This window comes from Lissotriton helveticus, chromosome 4_1 (genome assembly GCF_964261635.1).
Source record: "Lissotriton helveticus chromosome 4_1, aLisHel1.1, whole genome shotgun sequence".
NCBI lineage: Eukaryota > Metazoa > Chordata > Amphibia > Caudata > Salamandridae > Lissotriton > Lissotriton helveticus.
The window spans coordinates 614,287,955-614,299,983 of NC_136063.1; the positions used below are offsets into that span (position 1 = coordinate 614,287,955).

Below are 12,029 nucleotides of genomic sequence, written 5' to 3' on the forward strand. Positions count from 1 at the left end.
CAGAGTTAAGGCAAGATGGGGCATAAAATATTATTCTGACCTAGCTCCAATTTGGGATTCCCCGGGTTTACCAATATGCCTTAAAGACAGTCTCTCCATTCCTATCAAAAGGGCTGGCATAACAGTGTGGTCTGACCTGGTAACATCGGAAGGGGTTCTTCCTTGGGAGGTGTTGAGGCTAAAGATTGGAGATTCTTTCTCCAGATTCAAATATATACAACTTTGTTCTTGGTTTTCTGTAGAGAAGCTTAACATCTGTGGCAATTGGGACATTAAATCCGCCCTTTTAACACCTAGGTATAAGAAAAAAGAAGTGGGGTATTGGTATAGAAGTATGCTTGAGGTTGAGGAAGGGCATACACCACCATTGCATAGTGTTTGGAATTCCTCTCCCTTAGAGGCTGCTTCAAGCACACTATACGAAACATCTCTCCACTATCTTTACAGATTTGTCAGGACTGCTTCTCTTAAGAAAAAGCATTTTTTTGTCTTAAACAGGTTATATTACACCCCCAAAAAGATATCTAAGTTTGCCTCTTCACCATGCTGTTGTCCTAGATGTGGTTTACTGGAGGTCGACGACATCCATATGTTTTATGAATGTCCCAGTTTAGATCTTTTCTGGGCCAATGTAGAGAGAGCTTTGGATGGCATTTATAAGGTTAAAATTAAGTTGAACACAGTTAGAATTTTTTTTGGGTTAGACACCGATTTTGTTTGTAGATTTGGTGAAACACAGGTGGCTTTATTTTTTAACCTTGTTCTTGTTGCCCGCAGAGAGATTTGTAATATCTGGAAAGATCCGAGCCCCCCCCTGTACGAGAATTGGCTTAGAGCTGTATTGAGAATGGCACGCCTTGAAGCTGCATTACACAAATGTAAATAGTATGGTGTGGGATCCCTTGTTAGAGTGGGGAAAAGAAATGAGGTTGGTCTAAAGCCTTGGGGTCCTATGATTACACCATGCCCTGGACAAAATGGGCAGGCCGGGCCGGCCTAAGGCATAAGCAACAACTTCAGCCCGGGGGGCCCAGGACACAACTAGGGCTGTTAGTGTTCATTTGTGTTTGCCAATGGTGAAATGAGGATTAAAAAAAAAAAAAAAAAAAAAAAAAAAAAAATCACCTACAGCTCCTTGACTTCTAGTGCAAGCTGGGTCTGAAAGTTTGTGGGCTTTCCTTAAACTTTGGGGTGTATATTAGGTACAGTCAATTAATCAAGCAATCGGGATTTATACAGCACAACTAATCACCTGATAGGGTATCTAGGCGCATGCAGGCCCTGGAGGCTTATTCGACCCGCTAGGTCTTGAGGGCCATTCAGAATTCCAGAAGTGACGTGATGGTCTGGAGATGCGTGGGGAGGCTGTTTCAGGTCTTTGCTGCTACGTGGGTGAAGAAGTGTCCTCCACTTCTGCTTCAGTAGACACGGGGAGTTTAGGTAAGTGAAAGGGTGGTGGAGTGTAGGTTTCTCGATGCCTGGTGTAAGTTCAGGCGGTGGTCAATGTAGGTGGGTCCTTGGTTGTGTAGAACCTTGTACGCGTGGGTCAGCTGCTTGAATTGGCATCTCATCTATACTGTGAGCCAGTGGAGGTTCCTGTGATGTGAGTTCGTCGAGGAAGGCAGAGGATGGGTCTGCTGCGGCTTTCTGTATGATCTGAAGTCTCTGTAGAAGGTGTGCAGTGATTCCTACCTAAATGGCAGTGCCGTAGTCCAGTCGACTGGTAATGGGAGCTTATGTTACGGTGCATCTTGTGTGTAGGGGTAGCCACCTAAAGATCTTATGTAGCATGCGCAGAGTGAGGAAGCACGCAGAGGACATGGCGTTCATCTGTGTTTTCATGGTGAGCTTGTTGTCAATGACGATTCTGAGGTTTCTGGCATGGTTGGAGAGTGGGTGCTGGTCCTATGTCTGATGGCCTCCACAAGTCATTCCATGTGTTGCTGCTGCTGCCAAAGATCAGTACTTCCGTCTTGTCAAGCGTTCAGCTACAGGCATTTGTTCTTAATCCAGGCAGTGATGTTTGTCATGCATCTGTGGAAGTTGGTTCTGGTGGGGTCGTCAGTGAGTGAGACTATGAATTGAGTGTCGTCTGCGTAGGAAATTATGTTGAGACCGTGGGATCTAACAATGTTGGCCAGCACCGTCTTATATGCGTTGAAGAGCATGGGGCTGAGGAATAAGCCCTCGGTGACACTGCAGGTGATCTCCTTGCGTTCAGAGGTGGAAGGTGGTTATTCCGGTGAAGAAGGTGATCCATATGAGCGCGTCCCCTTGGATGCAAGCATGATGGAGTCTTTCGAGGAGATGGTTCCCAAAAGCCTCCTTGTCTTCCAATACTGTAAATTATAGACAGTGGGTCACCATCATTGGCAGAGGGTATAGGCTCTCATGGGCCCATAAGTCAGTATGAAAAGTGTAATTTTCCTTTCCTCTGAGCAAGTGATTTCCAATACAGTCCACTAGGTTTTAGTAGCAGACAGCCAGGAGAGCCACTACTCTGTGGCTGTAAGTCTCTTTGAGTGGGGTGGGGGTTCTTAGGTCTTCTGAAAGTTGCTGCAAAACTTGCCTGTAGACTGTCGGCTAGGGATTGACCTTGAGCACACTTCCTGAAAGGAAGCGAGCTCAGATTACACCTGGACATGGAAGTTGGGTTTGCCTGAGTAGGTTTTTATGACTACTAGATCCATTGCTGCCCATAAACAGAGTTGAGGAGGCCTGAAGCCCGGAAAAATGACCCAGACAGCTGTTAAGAAAGTCAGGGAAAGAGGCATGGGAAACCAGAATGTCCCATAGTGGAGGTGGATGGGGTGCTGGAGGAGGCCCCAGAGCGTACTGGGGAGGACATTGCCTCCCATGGTGACCTGCTTGAGCTTGCTGGATGGCAAGCAGAAAGGGAACCCATCAAGGATGCTGTAAAGCACAGAGAGAGTGCACGATCTCAGATGCCATGAGGCAGCAAGCTGAAGCCCAGGCAGCTACTGATACCTCTTGGGATCACTGCATATATTAAAAGAATTACCTCCTGCATAGTGTCCCTAAGGCACCTGTGCATGGGAAGACACATGCATTGGTAGTCTCCCACTGCTACCGTGCCTTCTTACTGGGGCTGGCTCGTGAGATATCCTTGGCAAGACATCTCCGGCAGGACAAGGCATTTGCCAGGCATGCCCCCCACTTTTATTGGCCCTGGATGAAGATTTCCTGAAATAAGTTTTGTAGGACATGTTTAACTTGCCAGGACAGTGGTAAGCCAGGCAGAAAACCGAAAGCTTCCCTGAACCCATTGTCTGTCATTGGCACTCCCTCTGAAAGGGTGGGCATCAACATTGTAGGGCCCTTGGACCGCAAGACAGCCTCAGGCAACAGGTTTATCTTGGTCGTGGTGGACCATGCTGCTAGATCCCAGAGAACATACCTCTGAGAACTGCAACTGCACCTGCAGAAGCTAGGGTCCTGATGGGGATTTTCACCAGAGTGGCTTTCTTCAAGGAAGTGGTGTCTGACAGGGGCACCAACTTTATGTGTGCAAGTGGAAGGAATATGGGGTAACTTACAAGTTCTCCATATCCTACCATCCACAAACAAATGGGCTTGTTAAGACATTCAGCAAGACCCTGAAGGGCATGCATGCAGGCCTACATGAGTCCATAAAGCGGAAGTGGGACAACATCTTACCATGCCTGCGCTTTGCCTACAGGGAGTTGCCATAAAGGGGATATGGATTTAGCCCCTTTGGACTTCTATATTGTCACCTTGTTAGGGGACTTCTCAGTTTGCTTAAGGAGAGGTGGGAGCAAGCTCCCAAGAAGCTTGCTGAGGACTTGGTTAGCTATATGCCGGTACCAGATGGCCAAGTTCTGGCAAAAAGCTTCTGAGAACTTGGAGCTAGCCAGGAGGAGATGAAGCAGTGGTATGACCAGACGGTCACCCCGGTGGAATTACAGCCTGGGCAAAAAGTGTGGGTAATGGAGCCTTTTGAGCACAGGACCCTTCCAAGACCATTGGACTGCACCTTATGAAATAGTTGAGAAGAAAGGGGCGGCCACCAACCTGGTGGACCTCAAGACCACCTGACACCACTTAAAGGTCTTCCATATGACGCATCTCAAGCCACACTTTGAGAAGTCTGATGTCACCATGCTGTTGATGGGGAGGTTGAGGTGGAGAGTGAACCTTTCAGTGACCTTCTGTAATCAAAAGAGAAAGGTGGGTCAGCGGAGGGTGTGAACCTCTCCCCTACCCTGGCCTCAGACCAGCAGGGGGACTGTCACCCATTCTTGGTACAATTTGCCTCTCTGTTTTGCCTCACTCTTGGGCCTACACATCTGTGTACCCATGATATTGACACAGGAGACAGCCCTTCCTGTCACAAACAAAATACACAGGCTGTCTGATAAAGTGGGGGCTAGAATCAAGGAGAAAGTCTCTAAGATGTTGGAGCTAGAATGATTGAGCACTCCAGTAGCCCTTGGTCCAGCCCAGTGATGCAGGTGTCAAAAGCTGCCCCACTGGGTGCTGGTCCTGAACTCCGGTTCTATAGGCAGCTCAACTCATTTACTAAGACTCCCCAGAGCTGATGTGCATATCGATAGGTTCGGTGCTGCCAAGTTCCTGAGCACTTTTGATTTAACTATAGGATATACGCAGATTGCCCTAACTAAAGGGGCTAAATAGAGGTTACCTTTTCCACTCTAGAAGGCTACTTTTCAGTTTAAAGTGATATCCTTTGGCCTGAAAAATGGCGAGCTAGGTTTGGTTGGTATGACGGCCTTCAGTGATGCTTACTTGGATGACATAGCTGTCTTCAGTAACAGCTGGAAAGACCACCTCTTTCTCCTGCAGGAAGTGCTTTAGGCCTGCAAAACGCAGGCCTGACTATCAAGGTCAGTAAGTGCCTCAGAGCATGGCATGGGGCAGTTTTATCGCAGCTCAGTGATGAGGGCCTAGACCAGCCTGTACATTTGATCTCTGTGAGGTTACTCCCCGAGAAACAGAGGTGGAGTGCTAATGAAAGAGAAGCCTTTGCTGTCGTCTGGGTACTGAAGGAGTTGAGACCATAGTTGCTTGGGACACACCCGGGTTCAGATGGACCGCATGCTCTTCTAATGGCTAAAGCAAATGAGGGGTGAGAATCCTAAGTTGTTGAAGTGGGCCATCTCCCTACAGGGAATGGAGTTTACCATGGAATTTGGGGCCACATGTACAAAGCTATTTTGTGGTCGGAAATGTGCTGATTTACAGAATCTGCCCGTTTGTGAACGCAAAAGGCATTTTCAAATGTACAAATACCTAACTGGCATTTAGTGACCTATTACCGAATTGCAATATGGGTTTGTGAATTGGTATTTGGAAGGGGTGTGTTTAGGGTGCCCATTCCAAATACCGATTCACATTGGTAATTACAAATGCTTTGTGACCGAAATGCGATGGCACAACATTCACACTTTATCACCAAATCAAAGTTGGTGATAAGCCATTCGCAAAAATAAAACGAAAACACTTAATTTTTTTCTTTTTAAATGCACTGTGTTGTCTTTTAAGGAAAACGAGATTGCCTTAACTAAAAGCAATCACATACATTGTGGTCTGCTGACCCCCAGCAAGCCCCCCATCCTCGTGATTTTTTCGATTCCCAATGGGTCGCAAACTGAGACCTACTTCATTCTACTTGAAACCCACTGGGCTTCATACATGTGGCCCATGAGAAGTCAGTGAAGTGAGATCATAATAAGCAAGATCTGGTCACTTACCTCTATAGCACTAGGGATGCTAGGGATACTTGTTTGAAATCCAGATCAGTAATGAAAAGATTGATTCTTCATAGGAATTTTATTTAAAATTGTACCCATTTGGCAAGTGAATTGATGAGGGCTTGTTTGGTTGTTTCTCTTCCAAGAGGACTCCAAGATACTTAATGCCCAGTTTGAATGGCGACAAGGAGAGATCAAGAGGAACTCTGCTATAAGCAGACAATGGGGCGTCATTCTAGCTTAAATAATATTGAGAGCGTGGGCAATGAATTCTACATCTTTAAATAATTCCCCATTTTTGATCCTCATGAATGTTATCATAACTCTCTCCTACTCTGCCTCCATTATTGTGCCATCTGGCAGACTACTTTATCACATGCTGCCACATTGATTATGGTGCATCCATCACACTGAGCAAACGATTAAAGCTGGAGGTAACCTGGAAACCAATCCTCAGTGTTATCTGGTTGAACTGGTTAAGTTGACACACTGCCAACAGGTCTTGTCTACAGCCCTACTTTATTTCAGAGTTTGGACCGGCAGAGCAATTCAATATTGGATGGTAGCTTGGGGAAGTGAAGGGGTCAAACCATGCTATGGCTGTCTCAGCTTCTGCGCTGCTGAAATTCAATTAGTCACACAAATATACTTCATGTTGTACTACCAGCTCCCCTTGTAGTGGGTGCTTAATGCCTAGCGATCATATCCAGTTTAATTGTGCTCTCCGCGTAGTAGCCGGTGTTGATTGAGGACAGTACTATTTATGTTAACTCCTTGGGGGAATTGACAAGGGCTGGTTGTGAATTCTACACTCTCAATAACCACATATCCTGCCCTCTTTGTATCCCGCAGCATACAAGTATCCAATCTATGGCGCGCAGTGGCACCCAGAGAAAAACCCTTATGAGTGGAAGTCTCCATCAAGCACATCGCATTCCCTGCAGGCTATTAGGGTAGCATTTTACATGGCTTCTTTCTTGGTTAGTGAAGGTAAGAAGTAGTACCTGAAACTTTTTCGTCTTGGACCTGCATGCACATGTCACAAAATGTAAATATTTTATAAGCATTGTTGTTTTCAGATCCACACTGACTTCTGGTAGTCCGCCCTTCAGTTAGCCCCAAACAATATGACTGGCTGTTTAGTAAAGGCCTCACATCTCCTATTAGTATGGTAATAATATCTAGACTGGACTAAGGGACACACAATCTGTGTAACTCCCCAAACCACTTACTTTTGTGTCGCCTACAGTGTCAACATTTTATCCCATTAATGATTTACCTGTAGCTGGTCCTTTTTACAAAGGCATGCTGTAATAATCAGTCTTCAGAAGAATGGATTCTATACACACTTGTAATAGTACAATGTATGCAATTAAGAGTCTCCAATCCTACTCGCACTAATTTATGCAGATACTGTGGTGCAAAGGAGTTGAATTTTGTAAATGATTTTGGATACACAAGCATTAAAAATATATATTTACTTCTTTTATAGCCAGGAAAAATTATCACCATTTTGTGGAGAAAGAGGAAGAAATGAAAGCATTGATACAGAACTACAATCCAGTTTACACTGCAAACATTTCAGTGTTCGACCAAATCTATTTTTTTGATTGAATATGCATTCAGTGGTAGATTGTGATATGTACTTTGGCTTTCTCCAACTCAGTTTGTCTATACTTCCTGTGTCATAATTCAAAAACTTGCACGAATTGAGACAGAAGATCAAGGTGTGCGGCGACTATCTTAAGAACTTTGAATTGGATTTTGTTTAGTTTAATATGTGTATGATGCATTAATACCAATTTGGAGCTGGCTTCAGTCATTGGTTAGTGACATAAATCTACTTCAGGGTTCCTAATCTTTGTTCTTTAGCCTGGAGAGACATACACTTATTTCTGGTGTGAGCTTGTTCCTGCAATCAATATTTTATGATTGACTGTGCCACGATCTTTGATTATTGTGTAATGCCACTAGTTTATACTAATATATTTAATTGCAATCACATGAAAACATATATACTCTTCCTTATGTGAATGAGCATAAATGTGTACATATTTACTGCCCTGTGTGTAGCACTGGGCCACTGTTGCCATTGAAAGATTCTGGTAACAAAATGCAGAGGTCATCTAGTGAAAATAAAAAAGATCGCTTTACCCAGTCTTTAATCCCCAATATTATGGGCCGGTGAATGTCTCTTTGATGCCCAGTTTGGTTTGAAAAGCTCTAGAGTATTTCCTTTTGGTTGAAAATCGGTAATTCATGAAAAAGCCATGCCTGTTTAGTTTAATTTTTGAAAATATCAATACATGTGGGAGAGCACCAGGAAACAGCCTCAACTAATTCAGAACTCTGTACGCTAAATTCTACACAAACGTATATTTCAAAAATTCCCGTAAAGGTAACTTAAAATGCAAGTTGGGTGTGGAGAGCTTAATGAACCCACCAGTATTTGACTGTAACAATATTGTAGTAATTTAAAGATTGTTGTCCTTTTGTAAATGTTTCACACACAAGCCTGAATGCGTATTAATGTGGAACATCTATTCAACTTTATTGCCAAACACACCGAGATTATGACGCATAAGACTCTTCAATGAAATTAGCAGACAACATGAAGAGCATATTGCCTATCCTCTTTGTTGAGAGCTGTCACTGAGTGCAGTCTGTTTCTCAAAAATACCAACATTTGTTAAGAAATGGGGACCAAAGCAGATGGATCCACATTAATGCAAATGTGTATTTTGTTTTTTGTGTACTAAAGGAGATTGCTTGAGGATTCTGTGTTCACATCACTTGAACTGTAACTTGAGGAGGCCTTGCTGCTGGTTAGCTCAGTGATTGTCAGATGATGTTAGTCATGGTTTTAGAGGAGTAAATACAAATGTAGTATTGTACTCTCTATGCAGCACCTCATGGAATGGGAGTTTAAAGTGTAAAGTGGCGATGTACTCAGAGCTTTCACCGCATATTTTCTATTTTACTTTAATTCTGTTGTTGTTACTGTTTTTTTTATTCCTTTTTGAATTGTCTACTTCATAACTTTACCAAAAGGGAGTAACGTCTCATCTGTAGCCAGTGATCCATAGAAATTCTCCAATCACTTCGAATAATACAATTTGTAAAGTAAGAGGACAATTTTAGATCAATTGCTTGACTGGTGTCTATTGTAAAGAAATAAGACCCATCATCTATTGTAGTGATTGACATCCTCTGTGTGTTCTGTAGGCTTATTACACCGCATCCTATAACACTTTGGATTAATCCTAAGGATGCCATGTGAGCCAATATCTACTGTTCTTCTAATATTCCTCTGTCAGTCCCAGCAAAGATCATCATTTTCTCTCCTTTCTTGCTTCACACATAGTTTGATGGGTACATTGCACCCTAGGACACTGGCTAGGAGATTAATAACCACGCCATATCCTTTGCTATTGAGTATCCGCTTGGGAAACTCTCTCTGTGAAAAGAGTCCTCTCTTCGACAGTGCCACTTCCTCAAATAAGTGACTGATACCAGTTTGTTTTGGTCACAGAATAGAACCCTGGATTTCAAAAGAATTAACAAATAATCTTATCTTATACCAGTGACCATAAATGTGACTTTTACTTTATACACACGAAGTTCCATTTGTCCCATATGGGTTGGAACGCACCTGCAGTCATATGCAGCCCAACATTTGAAATGCAAGAATGAAAAACATAAACAAGAAGGGGTGTGGTTGTATACAGCGTGAGTCACATGCGTATGGTGTCAAGCGTAGTGTGTATGAACTACACAAAACTGCCCTCCGGCAGTAAACTAGTTACTAGGATGGGTTTCATATATTACTGAGATTGACTAGGGTACTGAAATTTAAAATGCATATTTTGGCCCATTATTTCTGTGCTCTTGATGAAAATCTGGATCTTACAAACTGATTCTGAAAATATGCTCATCTTCTGAAAAGACCAAAATAAATCTTGGTATAAAAGCTCACTAAAAATACAGGGCATTCTCCAAGTACTAATACGAAACATAATTGCGTGACTTGAATGTGTTCACACTTTGAGAGTAAATTTCTATGAATTACATAGTAGCGTTGGAGCAGAGTTAGTTGTCTAGTGGTCTTCATGTGGGTGGCAGCAACGCTGTTGTAATGGTAGAAAGTGATAAGGACTTCAATCATTGGTGAATAGTTAGTTGTCTTGAATTTGTGGAAGGGGTAAACATAATAGGACGTATTTAGTATACATCAGATGGGTAGAATAAAAGTGATAGGAAAAGAGTATTTTAAACTAAAAATGCAACGTAAAAGAGAGGTACTTGAACAGCATGTTTCTTTCTAATGTCAAAGTCTGTTATGGTCCCTTATTCCTGCCCAATTTCATTTGAACTGCATACAGGTAGAATTAGTGGTGTAGTTGGGTCAAGGATTAAAAAAATTATTATATTGCTGAAGCAAACCAAAGGCTTTAGACCAACCCAGTGCAATTTGTCAGCAAACTACTGGACATTAACTAACTGGTGGTTTAAAATATCCAATTCAGATAACAAAATTTCATCGGTCAGAGCTGAAGCAGGTCCACCCAGTGGGTGACAGAAAAGGCCGCAAAATCCTTACGTTCAGTGTTCTGATTTGCATGGACTTTAGCACTTATTTTTTGCATTATTTCATGTTACTTGATACCTTTAGATTGTAGACATTTGCTAAGTCGCAATACAATGTTAATAGTTGTTCACATGCCCAGTAAATATTGGCATTATTTTTAACTCCATAAATATAATTTATTTTTACTGTTTATTTATTCTACATAGTTAGCTCTATGGGTGTTTGAGCAAGACACAGTGAATTTATACATTTAGTTGTTGTGTTGCTAGGATTCAGCGTATGTCTGTTTGACAAAATCGATAAATGCAGCCAGTAGTTGAGAACAATCAATTGTGACCAATCAGTGATGTGTCCATTAAAAAATAGCTGAATTTGAAGAAATCGGAAGAAGTAGACCTGTCCAGGCTGTTTTACATTTTTAGATTTTTCTACCAGATGTGAGGGTTTCTTTGGAGTATTACGAAATAATCCTCATTTGAATTTATTTGCAAGAAAATTCAGTTTGGTGGCCAGTACAGACAGCCTGCAAACTGAATGAGTCAAACCTGGGAGAATAGCGCTGTCCTGCACATCACGAGCTCACATTTGAGTACCCAGTCTGATCCTGGTTGACCACCCAGTTGTGCACACTCCTTCTCCATCACAGTGGCCTAAACTCACTTGGTTGTGATGCCATTTGATGTGATATAACATAGCGGGTTGTATGATGTACACAATGAGGACCTTGTCCTCCTGCCTGGGCGGTGTGACCCAGTTACAGTGTTCACACAGCAGTGAAGGACTGTGGACAGTAGACGAGGGGCGAGTGTGAACACTATTACAACTTGCTTGTGAATGCTACATGCCAAGAAAAGTGTGTCAACACCTTTAACATAAGGAAGTAGCATTTGAAGTGCATTACGTTAAAGAAACGTCCTCTTTAGGGAATGCAACATTCCAGTTGTGTCACTAACCAGAGTGTCTTTCCAATAACTGCAAACACTTGACTAAGTGCGATGACTAGAAACTCCCGCCTTTCGGTCTCACTAAAATGTTCGCTGCAGCAGAGCAGACTCGCTGTCCACTGTATGATCTTCTTTGTAACTGTGTGTGCTGCATTGCAACTGATGTGTTTTACCAGCTGCAACTTCCGGACACTCATGGAAACCCTGCTGGGACCACACGAAATATGCTTCTTGTTAAGCGATGCCTTTCCTTGATGTACTTTCCTGTTTAAGTGACCACGTTTTATCTGTTTGCAATTATATGATGATTTCTCTATGATGAATGCACAGTGATATTTTATTAAAGATTGTCAAAATGATGGTGACCATTTTCTTGCTGATTTATTTATCTGTGCACACCGTTTTATTTCCAGCAGCATCATTCAATGATTTATTTTTCAAACCTCATGGGTTAATGAATCTACATAGTGGTTCTTCCTAAAAGTGCATGGTGCAGCTTTTAACTGCCTCATAATGTGAGTTCAGTAAATGATACTGTAACATCCTTCGACCATATTTTTGCTATAGACAAGGTGAATTTCATACACTGTGTACCGCAATTAAACTGGGAAAACTATTTATTAAATGTCAGAAGGAAAGCGTCTTTTTGGCCATAAAGGCGGGCCAGAAGCCGAATTTCTAGTACATTATACCAATATATGTATGTATTTGTTTTATTTTATTTTATTTTGACGTTTTACCTAG

General features: G+C 42.5%; 1 protein-coding gene across 1 annotated transcript in view; it reads left to right on the forward strand.

The window, feature by feature from the left end:
• The window catches only part of GGH (gamma-glutamyl hydrolase), a 184,180-nt gene extending 172,530 nt beyond the window's left edge, over positions 1–11,650 (forward strand). The window contains exons 8-9 of the mRNA XM_078687250.1: positions 6,606–6,743; positions 7,246–11,650. Coding sequence (XP_078543376.1) covers positions 6,606–6,743; positions 7,246–7,367 — 260 coding nt within the window. The 3' untranslated portion in view covers positions 7,368–11,650. The remainder of the gene's footprint in view (positions 1–6,605; positions 6,744–7,245) is intronic.
• The last annotated feature ends 379 nt before the right edge of the window (positions 11,651–12,029 follow it).